This window comes from Pholcus phalangioides, unplaced genomic scaffold (genome assembly GCF_987345545.1).
Source record: "Pholcus phalangioides strain wild (caught in Gottingen) unplaced genomic scaffold, Ppha-v1.0 ptg000042l_1, whole genome shotgun sequence".
NCBI lineage: Eukaryota > Metazoa > Arthropoda > Arachnida > Araneae > Pholcidae > Pholcus > Pholcus phalangioides.
The window spans coordinates 6,732,486-6,752,831 of NW_028301628.1; the positions used below are offsets into that span (position 1 = coordinate 6,732,486).

The 20,346-nt window shown below is 35.7% G+C and overlaps 1 protein-coding gene across 1 annotated transcript in view; it reads right to left on the reverse strand.

Moving 5' to 3' along the window:
* LOC149064380 (BAI1-associated protein 3-like) overlaps positions 1-20,346 on the reverse strand; it is a 462,395-nt gene that overhangs the window by 201,436 nt on the left and 240,613 nt on the right. The window contains exons 13-16 of the mRNA XM_089254699.1: positions 11,645-11,769; positions 10,886-10,976; positions 7,920-7,976; positions 1,846-1,943 (exon numbers count right to left, since the gene is read on the reverse strand). Of these exons, the coding sequence (XP_089110825.1) occupies positions 1,846-1,943; positions 7,920-7,976; positions 10,886-10,976; positions 11,645-11,769 (371 nt within the window). The remainder of the gene's footprint in view (positions 1-1,845; positions 1,944-7,919; positions 7,977-10,885; positions 10,977-11,644; positions 11,770-20,346) is intronic.

The window sequence follows — 20,346 nt, forward strand, 5'->3', positions numbered from 1 at the left end:
ATTTCAGCATAAAAATGAAGAGGGATTCCCCTCAAGCTCCTCTCTCGCTTCATTTCGCGCAATTGGCGATTATAGCACTAATTGGCAGTTTTACTTACCTTCGACATCGCTTTTGGCAATGATTGGAGATTTTCCGGTGATATTAACAACAATTGGCAGTTTTATTTGTGTAGCTTTGACATCGTTTTTGACAGTGATTGTTGACGATTTCCTGAAATTTCCCCTACTTTTCTCAAAGAAATGGTTAGCCTATTTATAAAGGCATATTTTTAGGGTTTTAAGGCATATTTTCTGTTTCTTTTAGGGCATAAATGCATTTTTCATAGAGTATAAGAGGTCATTCAAGTATTACGTTAGCATTGAGGGGGGGGGGGTTTCCGATTTGCTGACTTTTGTTGACAAGGGGGGGGTTTGAAGGTTGCTTACGCCATCAACCTCCCCTTTTTGAAGATATGAAATATTCTATTCTAGCTGTGGACGAAATGTTGCTGACGGGGGGGGGGGGAGGGGGATCCCTGGCTGAAAATGGCTGAAAAATCTGCTTACGTAGTACTTGAATGGCCCCCAATACTTTGTCGGATTTTAGATCATAAAAATCCAAGCCCTACTCATTACTATCAAATTAATTTCCTTCAGGTTTCTAATAACTAAAAACTGTTTTCAGACATTCCAGGAGGAAGTAAATTTGATTCAATTGAAGACTAATTAGAGGTAGATTAATTTCAATTGAAGAAATTACAAAGGGGTGTTTCTAAAACCATTGCAATACGAGAATTACCCAGTGTTACCTAAAAAAAAATTTGAAGAGTAATTTCACTATTCTTGATAATTTCAAGCTTTAGTTCTAAAAAAGAGGAGTGTAGTTTTTATGAAAAACTGAGAAATAACTATTAAAAAAGTCACAGAGAATGAAGGAGTATTTTCACTCCTCAACAAAATTTTTAGGAGTAAAATTCAATTTTGATATGTGATTCACACATTAGATGCGTATCAGTGAACACTGGCGTTACCGTATGATCACGACAATCATTTCCTTCCTCTGTAGCCAAATATTTGAAAATAAATAAAAGTTTTATAGTTTTGGGAATGATAATTGTTCAGATTATTACACACAGAGGGAGTTTTGATATTTGGTATATTGCACATCCAATAACATCCTTTAACACAATCTGGTACATGGTGAAAAAACTTAAGGACAAAGACATTCAGTCTTTAATGGGTTCGCTATAGTTTAATTAGAAATTGAATAGCATTTGTCATCCGTTGGCGATAAAGAATACCTACCAATGCTCTTCAAATTACACATTTTTCAACAACACATTTGGATTACCTCTATATGACGAATCGGCGATAAATCCGCTAACCTCATCCTAACCTAAGCGCACGTTAAAAAAAGGAAGGGGAAAGGAAAAAATATATAAAAAGAAAAAGCATAATAGATAAGGTAGATACACTGCAGGTTATGGGGCCTACTGGAAGACACTGCGCATGTGCGAAGTAAATCGAGAGAAAATAAATCTGCTGTACCTATAAATAAGCCTATTACATTATACACGGGAGGAAAATAATCATAACTATTACATATAATAATTCAATAAAAATTATAACTCAATTGGTTATAAAAAAAAAACAATATAAAAACATACTTTTGAACTCGTGTCCCGGAAATGTTTACGATAACATTTTTATACTGCGATAATAATGATTATTAAAAATTTAAGATCCATTTTCGAACATTCAGAAGAATTAAAGAAAACATGAATTTAATTAGATATTTTAATAATAAAAATTCCGATACACTAACAATAACAACTTCTCAAAAAGCAAAAGTAATAATATTAATACCTCTCGAACAAATGATTATAATGAGAAACAGCTTTGTGAAGATCTCTATTCAAAACCTCAATGAAAGAAATTAAGCTCCTAAGTTTATCCTCTTCTCTCTACAGGAATAAATAATAAAAATAAACATACATAAGAGAAATAAATAAAACAATTTTTATATTACAGTAATTTATCTTCGGAGAGAAAAAAAAAAGAGAGAAATTAATGAAGACGTTTGTCTTTCTTCGGGTAAATCCAAGGGAAGTGACATCTTCATAGAGTATGTATGTGCTCTAATAAGCCTCTAGTGGTTTCTTTCAGTGAAATATCAGTAAAAGCATCTGCTCTTGGATAAACAAGTAAACAAGTTATTTTCTCGTGAAATTTATGGGAATTTTCTTGCTTTTTATTCCTTCTCGTGAAACTCTTGCGCTCCGGATCATGTAGCGACGTGGGCGATGTTCATCAACAAGCTATTTCCACGGAATTCCAAAAAAAAAAAAGAGAAAAAATAAAAAGGAAAAAAGCCGTAGAAAGAGAGATTTCTAGGAAAATATAGGAAATGTGTAGGTGGGTATTTATTTGCACCTATGTGAGGAATCTCGAGTAATTATTGTAATTGAAAGTCTCGTGAAACAACTTCAGAAACAACAGTTTCCAATTGTTATTTATTATTATATATATTGTTACGAGATGTAGATAACATTTCTACGTTTGCTTTTAATTATACGTTTTTCGAAATATGTTATTTTTATGTTTAATAAAGGTTCTGGCGTAAAAAATACATATATTTTGATTTATGAATAACCATCGCATCTCGATTCCTTTTTTTTCATGTTTATCAGTATTGATTTCTCTTTCTAATTATAAAATCTTTGATGTCTCGATTGATATTACCTGCCAGCAAACTACGTATTTTTTTATTTTTTACAATTTCAATTTTATTGTCATTATTATTGTTACAAAACATATAAATCACACACAAAAAAAATTCATCAAGGGATTCTATAGGATCCATACTGGTGGAAAAACACTAATTTCATAAGGGTACAGCCATTTTGAATAGTTGAATCAAGTATATAATTTATGTGTAAAATACATCCGTTATAAAATGAAAAACTAACGAGAAGAAAAAATAGACCCAGAAACAAAAACGGGGAAGAAAACAGAGTAATATCTATAAACATAATTGGTTGTTATATAAGTCATGATTAGCACAAATATTGATATTTATTGGTGAATTTGGTGTATGCAATGAAATTAGTGTTTAATCATGATTAGTAACAAAAAAAAAAAAAGGAAAAACAATATAAAAGAATAATAATAACAATAATAACATTTTATTATGGGCAACGACCGGAGGAATCAATTAATGAAATTATATTTTATCTATAGCCCGAAAATTGCGTGTATATACGTCTATATTTATGCACACATATATCTATACACCGAGATTTCCAAAATAGTCTTCTATGTTGTTTATGGTAAATTCTTGAGGCATTTTTTTAACAAAGGAAGAGATATAGAACTGAGGACATATTGTTTTTGGAAGATTGTTATGAAATTCTGGGATGAGGTAAGTCAAATGGTTTTTCTGTACTGTTTTGTGTATCAGAGGAATTTGCAGGGTATTGTTGAACCTGGCTGAGATGATCTCGATGTATTTAACGTAGGTAAATCTGATTTTTAAGAAAAATTATAAATTTATAAAAGAACAAATATCTCAGTGGAAGTATATTTAAATGATAAAAAAAGTTCATGTATAGGGGTGGTGGTAATCGCTGGTAAGAGATCTAATTATTCTCTTTTGTATTTGCGCAATAGGGTGAATCGTACTAATGTATTTGATCACTGCCTCAGATAGCAAGGCCATACAATAAATGCGAGTGAAAGAACGAGTAGTAAAATGAAAGTAGGAAAGAAAGGTTTACTTTGTCTTTGATATGATAAAATTTGTAGAGACTGAAACGAGAAGTTTTGACTGAATATACTTCACACGCGATTTCCATTTAAAATTTTGTCAATTAGACACCGAGATATTTGATGGTGGATGTTCGCACTAATGGTGAGCAGGTGTGAGTTGGGAAAGCAGTTAGAGTTATGAAAAACGAGGTGGTAGTTGGAATCGGAATTATCCTGCAGAGAGAAATTCATGTATTCCGTTTTAGATATGTTAATTTGAAGGTCATTTGTGTGTGTGTGTGTCAGAAACCATTCCCGAACTCTAAGTAAATCATGATTAATTGTGTTAGATAGTGAGTGGTGGTCTGTTGATGAACATAAAATTCCTGTATCATCGGCAAATGTGATTATTTTGCCATTTAAATTAAGGTTACAAAAGTTATTGATGAACATTGTGAAAATTAGAGGTCCCAAAGTTGTTCTCTGAGGAATGTTCCTTTTCGTTATCATTGGACTACTGGCGTTTTTCTCACATTTAACTATTCGAGTTCTATTAGTAAAGTAAGAGTTGGAAAGATTATATGCGTTCCCACTAATGTCGTATGTATACAGCTTGTCAAGCTATAACTAATACTGTCAAAACATTTGCGAATGTCGAGAAAAATTGCTATTGTTTTTTTATATTTGTCCATGCTCACAACGATGCATTTACTAAATTCGAAAAGAGCAGTTTATGTATTTTTATTAGGGAGGAAGCCGTGTTGATTATTTGAGAAAAATTGATCAGCGTTTAAAAATTAGAATAGTTTGTTCCTGATGATGGTCTCCAGGATTTTAGTAGCAGTGCTAAGGATCCCCACCGGTCTGTAATTATTTAAATCATTCTTTTCGCCTGTTTTATAGATAAGGGTTATTATTGCTTTTTTGAATGAGTCTGGAAAAATCCAATTTTCTAAGAAATTCATTGAATGAGATGTAGAGAAAGAATTTTAATAAAGTTGTTTATGATTTTTTTTGTATCTCTATAACATGGGTTGGGGAAAGAAACATAGAATTACGGTTATTTGGCAAATATTGTTCGTAGTCATGTTCAGAGTGTTGAGTATTTGCGGCAACATTTATATGAAATGGGAATTAAAATTATTGGCAAGAGTTAAGGGGTCAAGGGTATCGGGGAGGATATTTGTTTTGTTTTATTTCCTAGGATAGAGTTGACAAATTTCTAACGTTGTGTGTTGTTTTGACATTTAAACAGTTTTGCTGAATAGTTCTTTTGCAGTTTTAATTTTTGATTTTATCTTTAATGTTATATTTTTATATTCTGAAAGGTCATAGGGGAATTTTTTAGTTTTAAAGTACAACTTTTTTTTGTTTATTTTTGCTTAATTCACGAATTTTATCAATAATCCAAGGCTTCCCATTTCTACGTCTATGTATTTTTGTGCTGTCAAAGTGAAAAGAAGTATAGTATATTGAGATATCGATTTTTTTTGAGACATTATGATCGATTCATAACGATCACGAGATGAAATTAAGACGCGATATAGAGTGATAATGATCAAGAGATAAAATTGAGACAAAATGAGAGTCATAACGATCCAGTGAGAAGATTGGATAAAGAAGTTATTTTCTTATGAAAATTTATAGGAATTTTTTTTGGCTTTTATTTCTCTGCGAAATTTTGCACTCTGAATCATGATTTCTAGGAAAATATAGGAAATGCGTAGGTGGGTATTTATTTGTACCCATGAGAAAAATCTCGAGCAATTATGGTAATTGAAAGTCTTATGTTTCAACTTCAGAAACAATAGTTTTCGATAAGAAATCATTATATTTCTTCGTGATACAGATATTATTTTTTACGTTTAATTTTAACCTTTTAGGCGATTTTTAAAATTTTCCTGATCCGCATTATAACTGCCGAAGTGGAAATCGCTAAACTTCTGGAAATTGCCATCTATTTTCATGAATATATTTTTTTTGGGATTGCGTGAGTTGATAAATGATTTTCCCTAAAACAAAATAATAATAAAAATAGAACAAGGAATGAAAAAAACGACTATTTTGTTTCTTCATCCTGTAAGCATAATCGTATACCACCTTGAAGGGAAAGGAAACGCATCCTTTCTCTCCCCGTAATCAAACTTTGAATAAATGCTTACTCCACCCAACTGACAGTTGATTGACAGGGCGGAGAAGGGGGGGGGGTGAAGAAAAGCATGCTATTAGGCAAAGCTCTCTGTACAGAGCTATCTGGGCTCGGGATTGCCAATATGAGATTGTCTTAAGAACACGAGATATTTTGGTGTTGCTGAAATGAGAAGGGGTTTAAGGGGGACAAGATGTCTCGGGATTGCCACGTATGTATGTTTTTATGTGAGATAAAGATTATAGCTTAAACACTTTTTTTTACATATTTTATGTGTAGGTGCCTGGTCATTTCTCATTGTGAAACCTTGAATGTATCGATTGATATTAACATGCCTGAACACCCACGCATTTTGATATTGAAAAAGAGATATTGAATTTTGCGTAACTAACTACAGTTCTAAGAAACATCAAAGAAATTTGTTATTTCAACGTAAGCAAAGAATTTTAAAATTTTGCAGCACTAAATGTTTCACTCATGTAATAGAAGTACTAAATACAAATGATCCCGCGAAACCCCTAGAATGTACTCACACGGAACCACAGGTAAAAAAAACACCGCTCTACAGTGAGTGTGTTTCGGTTGTCACTATCATCACAGCTGCTGTAGATTTGATTTTCAAGTTCCAGAAATTTTTACTGGAGCAAGTTTTGTTTTTAAAAGTGTTTATCAATAATTGATGAGCACTTTCGCAAATTTGTCTTTCACATAATTAGGCACACGTTGTCTATTATTATTATTGGATACGTGCCTAATAATTTGAAATTAATTACAATTCACATCACAAGTGTTGCATGTTATTGTGCTTTGCTAATTTTTTATCCAGCGGTTCTTCCCGGTTGGATGAGACTATTTTTTTTTAAAGATGGTGCCCCGTTTTATATGGAACAAATAATATAAGTAGCGTTTGAGTCGGCTTTGTAACATCCACTGCTGTACCACATAAACATGATGCAGAATGTCTCCAATACGCTCACATATGATAGAAGAGGTCTGAGAATAATTTCTTTTTCTCTCTGTGGGCCCACCTTGACTGTTCAAGAGCAGAAATTTTATATGACTTCACTACCGCAATTACCATACCCTCCTCCTTACAACTGCTGTAGCGGTCAAAATGACCTCTATTGTGAAAATATATGATACAGCTGTAAATCTGGATTCATTTTTAGATCGAAACAAGTGCCATAAGCACTAAGGTTGCCTATCTTGAAATATTGTTGTATTGGGGGGGGGGGGGGGGGTTGTGTGATCACAGCTTTTTTAAATACTCTTCTCAAGCAAGATATTTATTTGTAAACACCATACTTTTCTAGTAAAATACAGGTTTTAGGTCTCTACCGTCTTTTAAATTGGATAATGAAAAAAAAAATTTGAACTGTGTTTCATAATCTTCGCACTTGCATACACGGTGTCCGATAAAATCGTAAATCATTAGGAAATTCACAAAAGTGAAAGGCATTGGTGCCTGTGAATGCGGTTTGTTTGCAAAAATATGAAAATAAAAATTTTCAGGGAAGGGGATTTTTTTTTCCGTACAAAAATCAATTTTTTGTCAATAGAGAGCTCTGCACGGATGCCCTGCAGGAGTGATTGGAAATGTCTGTACCTTTCTTAAATCTCACAGAGACGTTTGTGAAGCTTCAGCTGGCGATTTGTGGCTGGAGTAAAAAAAAAATCGGCAATATTACTTTATCCATTATTGTCATCACAATGAAAACCTTATGTAAGTGCCAGTAATAGGAAAAGTCAGAAATGAGTTGTTAATCTAACACCCAGCGAAGTTTCGCTAATGAAAAGTTTCACTAACTTTTTTTCTGTACAAAAAATTCATCTTCGTGTGAATAACTTTTTTTCAACCGCATTAAAATATACACCAGTTCCTCCAATTGTTATGAATTTTTGAACTACTGCATTTACGAATTTATGGAACACTGTATATTTTTAAGCATGGACATTCGAACTCATGAAATCAACATACAAGGAATAGTGTTAAAACAAACGCCACATCCCGTGATTGGAAAAAAAAAACCACAAAAACATTTACCTTATCCACTTCAGTGTAATCATGCAGTTGCACCGAGAACCATTCCGACGTGCCTTTCTACATAATAAATAATAAAATAAAAATTCAAATCATCCAACAATTTTCAAGTAAAACGACAAAAATACGAATCTTCAACACCTGACGTGATTCATCGCAACACGAAAATACCCTAAAATCGATCCAACGAAATGTGTATAACGATATAAGAATCTCTTAAAATTAAACAAATATAAAAATAAGAGAAATAATTATCGTGAAACAATGTATCCGTTCGAATAATTATTTTGGCGTTATAATTGGTAATGCAAACACAGACTAATCGATACGAACGCAAATAAGCGTTCCTTGTATTTTCTGTCGCAAGTTCTCTTTTGTACTGAACGATATAAGGAAAGAAATAAAGGTCATATTTCGTTCAAATTAATTTTTTTTACACTGAACAAATCAGAAATTTTCAGTATTTTCTTAATTTACTTTTTTCTTACGAAATTCCAAAGTATAAAAATACGATATCGGCATTGTTTGCATAATTAGAAATAAAATGGAATTATAAGCATCGATATATATATCAAAGGAACTAAAAATGAAATATCCTATTTCATTAGAGATGCTTTTCTCTTCCTTTAGTGAGTTCTCGGAATCCTTTTAAGATAAAAATGGTGGGTAATTATTTTCAATTGACTGCTTTTATTGGTTACGGTTTTTCCTGGAACTGAATTGGGAAATACGAGTATTATATTTCGAAATTATATATCTATTCCTCTCTCTTTATTTCGATTTAATTGCATCGGCGAGCTTTTACATAAAAGTTGTAATGGCCGTCGGGAAGATACGGATAATTTGAACTCTGAATGGTTGTTGAGGGATAATGACAAAAAATATAAGATTGAACCATAATAGAGAGAGTAGAGTCATGACGATCAAGTGATAAGGTTGGGCCATAACAATCGAGGCAGTGCGATCACATATGTCATAGGCTTGAAACATAATGAACGAGTCATAACAATAATTCTCATAAGATTTAGCCGTAACGATTGTGTCAGGAAAATGAACTATAACAATCAAGTGATAAGATTCAGCAGAGTCATAACGATCGTGTGAGATGAGATTGAATCGAGTCATAATGATCAAGTGAGATAAGAATGAGAGATAATAACGAAGTGTCATAATGTTAAATTGATATTATTGACTCGATTCATAACAATCAATTCATAAGATTGAGCCGATTCATAACGATCAGGGGATGAGATTAAAACATAATAGCAGTCACACACACACACATAACGCTCGAGTGATAAGATTGAGCCATAAAAATCGAGTGATAAGATTGAACTATGATGATCGAGTGATTGTTATGGATTGAGCCATAATTATCGAGTCATGAAGATCGAGTGATAAGATTGCGCCATAACGATCGAGTGATTGTTAGATTGATCCATAATAATCGAGTCATAAATATGAAGTGATGTGATTGGTCCATAATGGAGTTGTAATGATCAAGTGATAATACTGAGTCATATGATTGGGCCACTTGAAATTAAATTTACCACCAAAATCGACACACAAACTGTTGCGGAACTGGAACATTAATACCTTCAGTGTATTGAGATCGACACATTGGTGCAAGTGTCCGCGGATTTTGTAACGTGATTAAGGGCCGTATTCACCGACATGGTGTAGTAGTAACTGTAGTCACAATTTTTGGATAAGAGCTAAATATAGATTGGTTAAAAACCTGCATTTAACCAATCCGTCTCGCTTTCTTATCAAACAATTGTGACTATAGTTTGAACCATGTTGGTGAATACGGCCCTAAGACATGCAGATGCTTTTTAAGGTATCCGACTATGTTGAAAACGTCATTTTGGAAGAAAATATGGATTTTCATTTTTTTATTTTTTATAAAAGCCCTATTGATTCCAAAACGGGCCTTGTTTTGTTTATATGATGATTAGAATCAAGGTTACGTTCACTTTAGTGTTGCGTTTTTACATACAAGTAATACGCGAATAAATAATTTAAACGTGTTTTACGAACAATGCTATTTTTGACATTTTACTTGACTTTCTGACATGATTTGTAAAAATTGATGCATTGCATCCTTATGCAATTTTAATGTGATATTTTGCTATGTATTGTTGAGGTTATGAACTAAAATCTAAGGTCTATCACATATATGTTTTGAATTACAGTGTTTTATAGACAAAACGTAGGATGAAATTTCAAAAAATTCACACGTACTTAAACATATTTTGGTGTAACTTATGAACATATCATGTAATCCTTTAAATTTTGGCTCATAACCTGCAACATCACTAGCTAAATGTACTGTGAAAATCACAAAGCATTTCATTAATTAAATGTTTTGCAATCGTGTTTCGAATATCACATGAATTTTGCCTAAAATTTCACATAAAAACGACTTTTTCATAGAAAATATAATAGATAGACCAAAATTTTTCACTGTTTTCACCATTTCGAGACACTTCCTATCAAAAAATGTATTTAAAGTTCACCCCAGAACCATTTTAAAGAAAAGTGACAAGAAAGGTAGTCGGATACCTTAAATGGTGGAAGAAATTCAGTTTCTTTATTTTTTTTACAGACATTTACTGTCTCAATTTGTATTTGTCCAATTTGAAAAATTCGGAATGGTTGAAAATTTACTCTGACTTCGTAATAAATATACAATAAACAACATTTGTATATTGCCAACTATTTATACATTATTCACTTTCAAAGTTGTGTAGTCATTTTCTGGACACCACGTATATATACGACAGCACCTGTAAATTAACACCGACACCACATGAGAATTTTTTTTGTTGCCGAGCTTTTTCTCTCGTGGTCACCGAACTCATGTTTGAGAGACGTTGGAAAAATTCAGAATTAATCGCAAACTTCACAAATCAAAAGAAAGAAAGAAAAAGAATTGAAATTTACTTTGATTATATACGGATACATACTTTAAGCGTGTTCGTTATTTCAACATGCAGTTCGTTCCGGAACGGACAGCAGGTCTTGAAGGCACAAGATGCGTACAGAAGTGACAGACACCTTACCGAGGAGAAGAAACAGATATAGAAATAGTCATCAATATCTCACAGGGGTTCCCATAACTTCCTAAATAGTTTAAAAATTGAGGGGTAATTGATATATTTGAATGCGGTTTGAGAAAAAGTTGTTTTGACAAATGTGTCTCTTTCTTTTCTTACAGAAAAAAATAGTCAAAATTTTTGTCAACAGAGGGCGCTGCACAGAACATCATAGAATTCCTTCACAGAAACTTTCTCCAATAACTTCTGTGTCCAAAACGTTCGTAAAGCTTTAGATGACGATTAGTAGCTACCATAAAACAACTTCATCCACCAGCGTTAATCCTCATATCGAAAACAATAAGTAAGTCACAGTGACAAGAAAATTCAGAAATAAAGTGTTAATCGAACCACCTTCATTTTATAGGACTCTGATTTGCATATTTAAAGTGATGGGATTCGTGCAGAGCCCTCTATGAACAAAAATTTTCCACTAAACATTTCTGTGTCTAAAAAAATCTACCATGGGCGAATAACTTTTTTCTTTGCAAACCGCTTTCAGGTATACCGACACCTTCATATTATTATTATTTTGAATTTTTAAACCATTTACGAATTTACGGAGCACCCTGTAAAAGAAACGGCATTAAAACATGGAGAGAATTCATAGATATCAGATTATAGCCTTACTTGAGCATAAATTTGAGCTTGTGCCAAGCCTGAGTGTTTGAATGAGGGAATCGAGCCCGGTGTCGGACCAACAGTTCTATGCACTGATCGGCAAACAGGTTGAATGACTCGGCCAGCGAAGATTGCTACACAAATAAATTGATTTACGCATTATATAAGAAATTATGACATTCGGGTGCTACAGTCGAATCCCGTTATAACGAACTCTAAGAGACTGGAGAAATCACTTCGTAATAACGAAATTGTGTTGAAAAGGAATTCCAGATTTTTGCATCATTTCTACGGAAACTTATTTGGGGGATTAGAAAAGTTTTCGTTAAAATGAGATTTTTATTTTTTTTTTTGCTATAACGGTATCCGTTAAAACGGGAATCGACTGTACAACGCTGACTTGAACATAAACATTTCTCTTAAAAAAACGTACACCATCTGATACACAGTCGAATCCCGTTATAACGAACTTCAAGAGAACGGAGAAATCACTTCGTTATAACGAAAATTTCGTTATAAAGGAATTTCAGGTTGTTTGCACTGTTCCTATGTAAACGTATTTACGGGATTAGAAAAATGTTCGTTAAAACGAGATTTTCGCTATAACGGTATTCGTTAAAACGGGATTCGACTGTACATAGTGAAATACACGAAATTATGAAATCCGAACGACATGCTCAAAAGCATGGGATTTTATTACATGCGTCAAGCCTCTAGTGCAGCCATCTTAAACTTGTTGCCCGAGAGGACCATGGTGCTCCCCGACACACCAAGAGTATCCGATTTCGTGCTTGAGAGCACTTTTGATCAATGTTTCGATTAAACACCCGGTAGAAACTGCGTTCAAGGATAACAGTTAAATGCAGATTTAAGGCATAGCATACGTGTATCAAAATTGCCGTAAACAATGCACTAAGACGGGTATAGGCAGTGTGCGTGACTCGAGAAAGGTTGTAGACCCCCCCCCCTCTCAAAGGGAGTTCAACCTTTAGGCGAGTGTTAAAAAAGTCTCGCCACAGAGAGCAACAGGGCTACAGAAAGTACAAATATTCAGTAATTACACTTCACTCACTTCACTTATGTAATATAGATGGCAGCACTGAAAAATCAGACACAACACTAGATACGCACTCATACTGTTAGGTACACACACAGTTACACTTCCGGCACAACTCACTAGATAGTAAACTGCCCATGGCTGTGTTCGGTTTGAAATGAAATGTTCCACGGGTCACTTAAGTGTTCTGGGACTGTGTCGTGAGTCACTCAAATGATCTGAAACTGTGACGTGCGTCACTCAAGTGATCAGCAAATATATCGCGAGTCACTAGATGATCTGTAAATAGACCATGATCATATTCAGTGATGTGGAAATGTGCCGCAAGCCACTTGTGGAATCTGTAAATCTGCCACGGCTCCCTTTAGTGATGTATAAATGAAGGTTCAGTACATTAAAGAATTAGCGGTTATTCTCAGAAGCGGTTGTATTTTCACAGGTTCCATATCGACAAAAAAATTTGTCAGTCGTTCCAGCAAAAGGGGCCATTCAAGTATTACGTAAGCAGATTTTCAGCCATTTTTTACCCCCCCCCCCCGTCATCAAATTTCGTCTCAGCAGCTCATATCTTCAAAAAGAGGTGGTTGATGACGTCAGCAACCTTCAAACCCCCCCTTCCCCCTCCTTGTCATCAAAAGCCAGCAAATCCGAAACCCCCCCCTCCGATGCTGGCGTAATACTTGAATGACCCCAAAGACAAATTGGCTAGGTTGTTTTCTTAGCTATCTTGACGAGTGGACTGAGCGACCACCAAGAAGTCTCCTTGAAGCGAGAGAAAAAGGGAGTATCTAAACAGGAGAGAAACACTTTCGGTATCGACACATACAAGTGTCTTGCGTGGCCAACCAAGTAACTCAATTACATCAACCAGGATATAGAAAATACATAGATAGGTACACGTTTCTGATATTTGCACGAAAACATTCCTTCGGGTAGTGTACATCATCCCCCCCCCCCGTTAATATAGATCCCATCTTGTCTATTTCACTACTACTTGTATGCGTTTAGGGAAGGTGAAAATCGTTTCGTGTGATATGTCACTTGACTCTTCGACTTTAAAACCATGAAGTCGATTCTCCAAAAATTGCTGTTTATTTGACAAAAACTTTTCACATTCAAGAGCCTATATGAAAATTTTTTGTCAAATAAACAGGAATTTTCGGAGAATCGACTTCATGGTTTTGAAGTCGGTCAAGTTTTTAGAGTCTAATTTTTGAAAAAAAATGTCATATAGGCTCTTAAATTATACATGTGAAAATTTTCTAGTGTTTTTAATAGTCCAATCAATATGTTGTCTGTCAATAAGAAGTTCTTCATCGAAGAAATAGTTAAGGGAAGGACCAATTAACACTAACTTATTCATTAATTTCGTCAAACACACTGTGGATGGCACATGTGTAAGCTTCTAAAGATTCAATACTGCAGTGATTCTCAGGCCGGCTGAAGTTAGTTTTTTGCGGTTCCCAACTTCGAGGTGCGAATGCAAGCCGATCTCCCTTTAAAGTTTCCCTTTTAGCCGCAGAGAGCAACAGTCCTACAATCTTCAAACATTACACTTCACCCATGGTTCGAAAAATATGTGGCAGATGGCAGCACTATAACAAGCATTACAAAGAAACAAGCTTCCCATTAGGTTCACAACATGGACACGCACATTCCAAAATGTACCAATTCGTTAGAAGTTCCGCAGAGGAATATGGACGAGGTGTGTGCCTGGTTTAGTAGTGATTCTCAGGCTTTCTGTCCGTAAGTCACCGATGAGACTTTAACAGCTCATACTCTCTTCATCACCTCTCTGCCAGTTAAATGCCGTAATGCATTGAAGCCATGATTGGTATAAGAGAATAGGGATGATGACATCTTAAAGAGTCATCTCACACCATCTCTAAGATGTGAAATCTTGTAGAAAAATGTGAAAATGTAGAAATGTGGCTGGAAGTGCATCTTTACCTCGGGAATTAACAGCCACCTCCACAGGAATTAATTGATATTATAAATTGATAATAATTGATGCTTACTGTGTATATGTGATAATATGATGATGATAATAAAGCCACCATACGTGAGTAAAATGCTGGAGATGTAACATGCTAATAGTGATGTAATTGTTATATGAATATATGATAATGTAGATAAAAATAATAACACTCAACTTGAGGTAAAACGGGAATGTAATATTTGTAACTCATGAAGTATTTACTATGACTTATGCAGTGTTATCAATTCTTACAGCACCAGAAGGGAGAAATTAGCCATATAATACAATCACATGTCAAAGACCCTGAACATTGGGTCTGGACGCCTCGAGAAAACTTTTAGGTTTTTTAAGTCTGAAAGTATCAGCGTTATTAAAATTCGAAATTTCACGAAGATGTGTGTTCATAGTCAAGGTTGTGTTAGCAGTTTCTGGAGAGCCTTTTCACGTATAATCCATAATTGTTTCAATCTTTATATCTCTGCGTATATGCCTATTTATGATGAACCAGGGGGACCTTATAAAACTTCAGAATGTTACGTTTTGGTAACGTTCAAGAGCATATTAGGATTTCTAGCATACATCCAGGCAGGAAGGATGTAGTATACATCCCCCTAGGTAGGATCAATTTATACAAAATGAGTTTGTTGTTGATAGAAAGGACCGTATTACGCCAGGAAATTTTTCTGAGGGCCTCTCTGGCTTGTTTGACCTTTTTTTCAACAACTTCAGATCAGTGATGGACGAACGAAAGACATTTATCGAAAATTACACTAAGGTATATTATGTGCCGCAGATGGATGTGTGGATAATGTTTCCTTGCACGTTTATAAATGCACTTAGCCGGGGAGAGGGGACTCAGTTTTTCCAGTTGCCTACATGAAAAGTTTTTCAATTGGGCTCGACTTCGAAGATACCACTCTTCAACTTTTTGACTATATCTTGAAGATTTGATAAGACTTTCTTTGCCTTTTCATCTTTACAAATCATGGCACTATCACCGGTATAAGTAGCAGTCCTTCGTTTTGGTGCCACTGGAGAATGTTGCATGTACAAATTATGACGTAAAGGGCCCCCGGTGAGTTTAGGAATTGGATGCGGTATCATTTATCTGAAGTCAAAAAATATGTGTGAAAATATTGTTTGACAAATTTACGTGACAAATGTGAAACGGTAAGTTTTGGACAATAAGCTTATGCAGTCGATGCTCGTTATAACGACCCCCCTATCAAAAACAGACGTTACATTGGAAGGTCGTTATATCAAAAATAAACACACATATAAGTTAATCGTTATATGAAAACATTTGAGACCTATCCGACCCGTCGCTGATATGGTTGCAATATCGCGCAGGAATCATAATGAAAACCGACTATTTATGGGCCATCATATTCCTTATTGAGACATCATCATGTTCATGAATAAATAAAACTTAATGAAATTTTGACATTGACATTTTAGGGTCGAATAATTAAAACATTTAAATTATTTTTTATAATAATAGCAAAAATCCATATAAATAATGCTACAACGCCTAGGCTGTTTTTTAAAAAAAAAGTTAGTTATATTCATTAGATGACGCTGCACCCCCAACAGATTAACAATTTCAGGGACCAGGTTTTAAAATTTAACTAACATATGGTTGGTTCAATGATGCAGCTGTTGTTCCATCTTGTTAACAAAATATTAACTTAAAAATGTTGAGGTTAGGGTGAGCCTTTTTTTCGAGATGGCATTGTGGGTACTTTGTTGTACAAGTCGACAGACGGCCAAAGCGAGCTGGGACTCAACTAAAATTTAATTCTGCTCTGGATCGGGTTGTTTTGAATAATAGCTGCCACAATTTTAAAGCCCTCCGGGGGTTGGTATCTCTTATGTACACTGAAGAGCCAAAAAAACTGGCCCACCTGCCTAATATCGTGTAGCGCCCCCGGGAGCACGCAGAAGTGCCGCAACACGACGTGGCATGGACTCGACTAATGTCGGAAGTAGTGCTGGAGGTAATTGACACCATGAATCCTGCAGGACTGTCCATAAATCCGTAGGAGTAAGAGAGGGTGGAGATCTCTTCTGAACAGCACGTTGCAAGGCATCCCAGATATGTTCAATAATGTTCATGTCTGGGGATTTAGGTGGCCAGCGAAAGTGTCTAAAGTAAGAAGAGTGTTCCTGGAGCCACTTTGTAGCAATTCTGGACGTGTGGTGTCGCATTGTCCAGCTGAAATTGTCCAAGTCCGTCGGAATGTACAATGGACATAAATGGGTGCAGGTGATCAGACAGGATGCTTACGTACCTGTCACCTGTCAGAGTCGTATCTAGACGTATCAGGGGTCCCATATCACGCCAACTGCACACGCCCCATACCATCACAGAGCCTCCACCAGCTTGAACAGTCCACTGTTGACATGTAGGTTCCATGGATTCATGAGGTTGTCTCCATACCCGTACACGTCCATCAGCTCGAAGCAATTGGAACCGAGACTCGTCAGACCAGGCAACGTGTTTCCAGTCCTCAACAGTCCAATGTCGGTGTTGTCGGGCCCAGGCGAGGCGTATAGCTTTGTGTCGTGCAGTCATCAAGGGTACACAAGTGGGCCTTCGGCTCCGAAAGCCCATATCGATCATGTTTCGTTGAATGTTTCGCACGCTGACACTTGTTGATGGCCCAGCATTGAAATCTGCAGCAATTTGCGGAAGGGTTGCACGTCTGTCACGTTTAATGATTCTCGTCAGTCGTCGTTGGTCCCGTTCTTGCATGATCTTTTTCCGGCCGCAGCGATGTCGTAGATTTAATTTTTTACCGGATTCCCGATATTCACGGTACACTCGTGAAATGATCGTACGTGAAAATCCAAATTTCATCGCTACCTCGGAGATGCTATGTCCCCCTCTCGGGTGCCGACTATAACACCACGTTCAAACTCACTTAAATCTCGATTACCTGCGATTGTAGCAGCAATAACCGATCTAACAATTGTGCCAGACACTTGTTGTGTTATATAGGCGTTGCCGACCGCAGCGCCGTACTCTGATTGGTTCCGTATTCCTTCATTTGCATACGCATGCCTGTACCAGTTTTTTTGGCCTTTCAGTTCATATTATATTTCCAATTCGAGGTACACAAGCTCTAAAAATCATAATTGTTAATATTTTGAATCACTTAAAACTGGAATGATAATAGGGGTTCACTCATTTCCGTAAGTTCGAGCAACAATAACCAAAAATGATCATTTTATATAATCCGTAGAAAAGAATGTATTTGCACAGACTCTATATTGACAAGAACATCTATACAAATACAAAGGCCGCAAGAAGCGATGCGCAGACAGCAACAGACCTACAAACAGTACAAATGTAATTCAATCATAACACTTCACTCACTTCACTTCTGAAATATAGATGGCAGCACTGAAAAATCAAACAACACTACATACGCACTCAGACTGTTAGGTACACACACAGTTACACTTCCGGCACAACTCACTAGGTAGTAAATTGCCCATAAATGGTGATAGACTTGAGTTGTGCTCAGTTTGAAAGTAAGAAAAAGCAACCCAATATAAAAGAATATGAAGAAAAAGGGTATATATAATATCTAATACCCTGTCCGTGAAAAAACATTATGGCTGTCTTATGTGAGTATAGATAGCTTCTCGATTTATCTCACTATGTTCATCGCACTTCTTTTTTAAACGTGTCAATTGTGATAAAATTTACGACCCCCGAGGTAAGCTGTTCCATTTATTAACAACTCTATTAGAGCAAAACTCCCTGCTACACCATAACCTTGAATTCTTTACTAAACGGTATTGGCATCCTCTTGTCGAAGCAGTTGATTGACGGTGAAAATCACTTATCCCCTCGAGACCTTAATGTCATCATGCTCCAATGTAAACAAGTCTTTCTTCTTAGTTCATGCCTTGAGTACCAACAAGAGCACGCGTTGTTCTTCTCTGCACCCTCTCAACCACGTCTCTGTGCCTTTGGTGGTGAGATCTCCAAACCCTTACGGCATATTCCAGCGTAGGATGAACTAAGCCTCGGAAAAGCGGAAGAATAACTTTAGAAGAACACGAAGAGACGTTTTTAAAAATGAAACCGAGCATTTTATTCAATTTTTTGACCACCGTTGATCAATGTTCGGAAAACATGAGAATTCCCAAATCGGTGACCCGAGTTGCACCCGGGATAGTGATACCATTCAACTCGTAAGTGAAACGTGGGTTGTTCGAACCAAAATGAACGACCATGCACTTATCAACACTAAAGGTCATGCTCCATCCACTTGCCCATGCTGCAATCATATTCAAATTCGACTGAAGCGTAGTTTCCTTATCCTTTTTGCTCCATAACCCACCCCCTCCTCAGAATTTTTTTCTCTAATCTTTTCCCCCCTACTCAAGTGAAGAGGGAAATCACTTAGGTGAAAATCTCACCTATAGCCTGTATCGCCCGCCTGGACCATTTCATTGTCCAACAGGGTAAGATATTGCCCACTTTGGGAAACATTGGTATAGAGCATCTCCCTATCACTTGGATTTCCGACTACCCCCTATTAGCCAGCCATGTAACTCACTTACATTCACCGCCAGATAGAAAATACATGGTATTTTTGATGGTTCTGATATTTGTACGAAAACCTTCCTCCGGCCTATGTATCATTTTCCGAAGCTAGTAGATCTACCTTGTCTATTTCACTGCTTATGAGCTTCTAAGAAAGATGAAAATCATTTCGTCTGTGTATTTTATTTAATTCTACACGTTTTCAATACCCCAACGTCGGTTCTTTGAAAATTTCTGTTCATTAGGCAAAAATTCATGTAGGCTCTAAATTGAATTTTTTTTCTTCTAGTATCATGGCCGTAATGTCGATAGCGAGGGTAGCGAACCATCGATAGCGAGGGTAAAACAGTACCTGAGAAAAGAAGCACAATTAATAATGTTCAGAACAAATTTCATGAACACACATAATAATTCTGATTATAGGAACTCGCTACCGCAGTGATTTTTAGCCTTTTGGGCCACAAATCGCTTACAATTTTGATATTCACGATGGAACAACATAATTAATATAATTAACACTATCCCGGAACATAATTAATTTCCTCATATTAATAATAATATAATTGAAAAAGATCACAACTAAGAGAGCGGTAAACCCATCTTATCGACCTGGGCTACCGCTCCCTTAGTGGGATACAATGGAAAAACAATTTAAATGTGCAATTAACTGTAAGTTCATAACTGTTAATATTTTTGAGTCATTAAAAAACTCAAAACTCGAATAATGTAAGTTTACTCATTTCCGTGAATTCGAGTGGCAATAATGTTTAATGATCATTTCATAATTCATGGAAAGTGATTGCATTTTCACTGGCTTCATTTTGACAAGAAAATTTGTTACCTATTCCAGCAAAAGATACATTGACTCGTTTGTTTTCTTGCAATCTTGACGAGTAGAATAAAACACCTCTAACTCCAAAGAGTCTCCTCGAAGTGTGTGTAGAAAGGGAGCGTGTGTTTAAAGAGAAAGGACAATCTTTTATTATATCGACATCAGCTCTTAAGCGGCCAACCATACAACTTAATTACATTGGCCGTGAGATAGAAAATACATAGTTGGAAATGCATTTGTTGGTTCTGATATTTGCTACCCACGAAAACCTTACTTCGGGCAG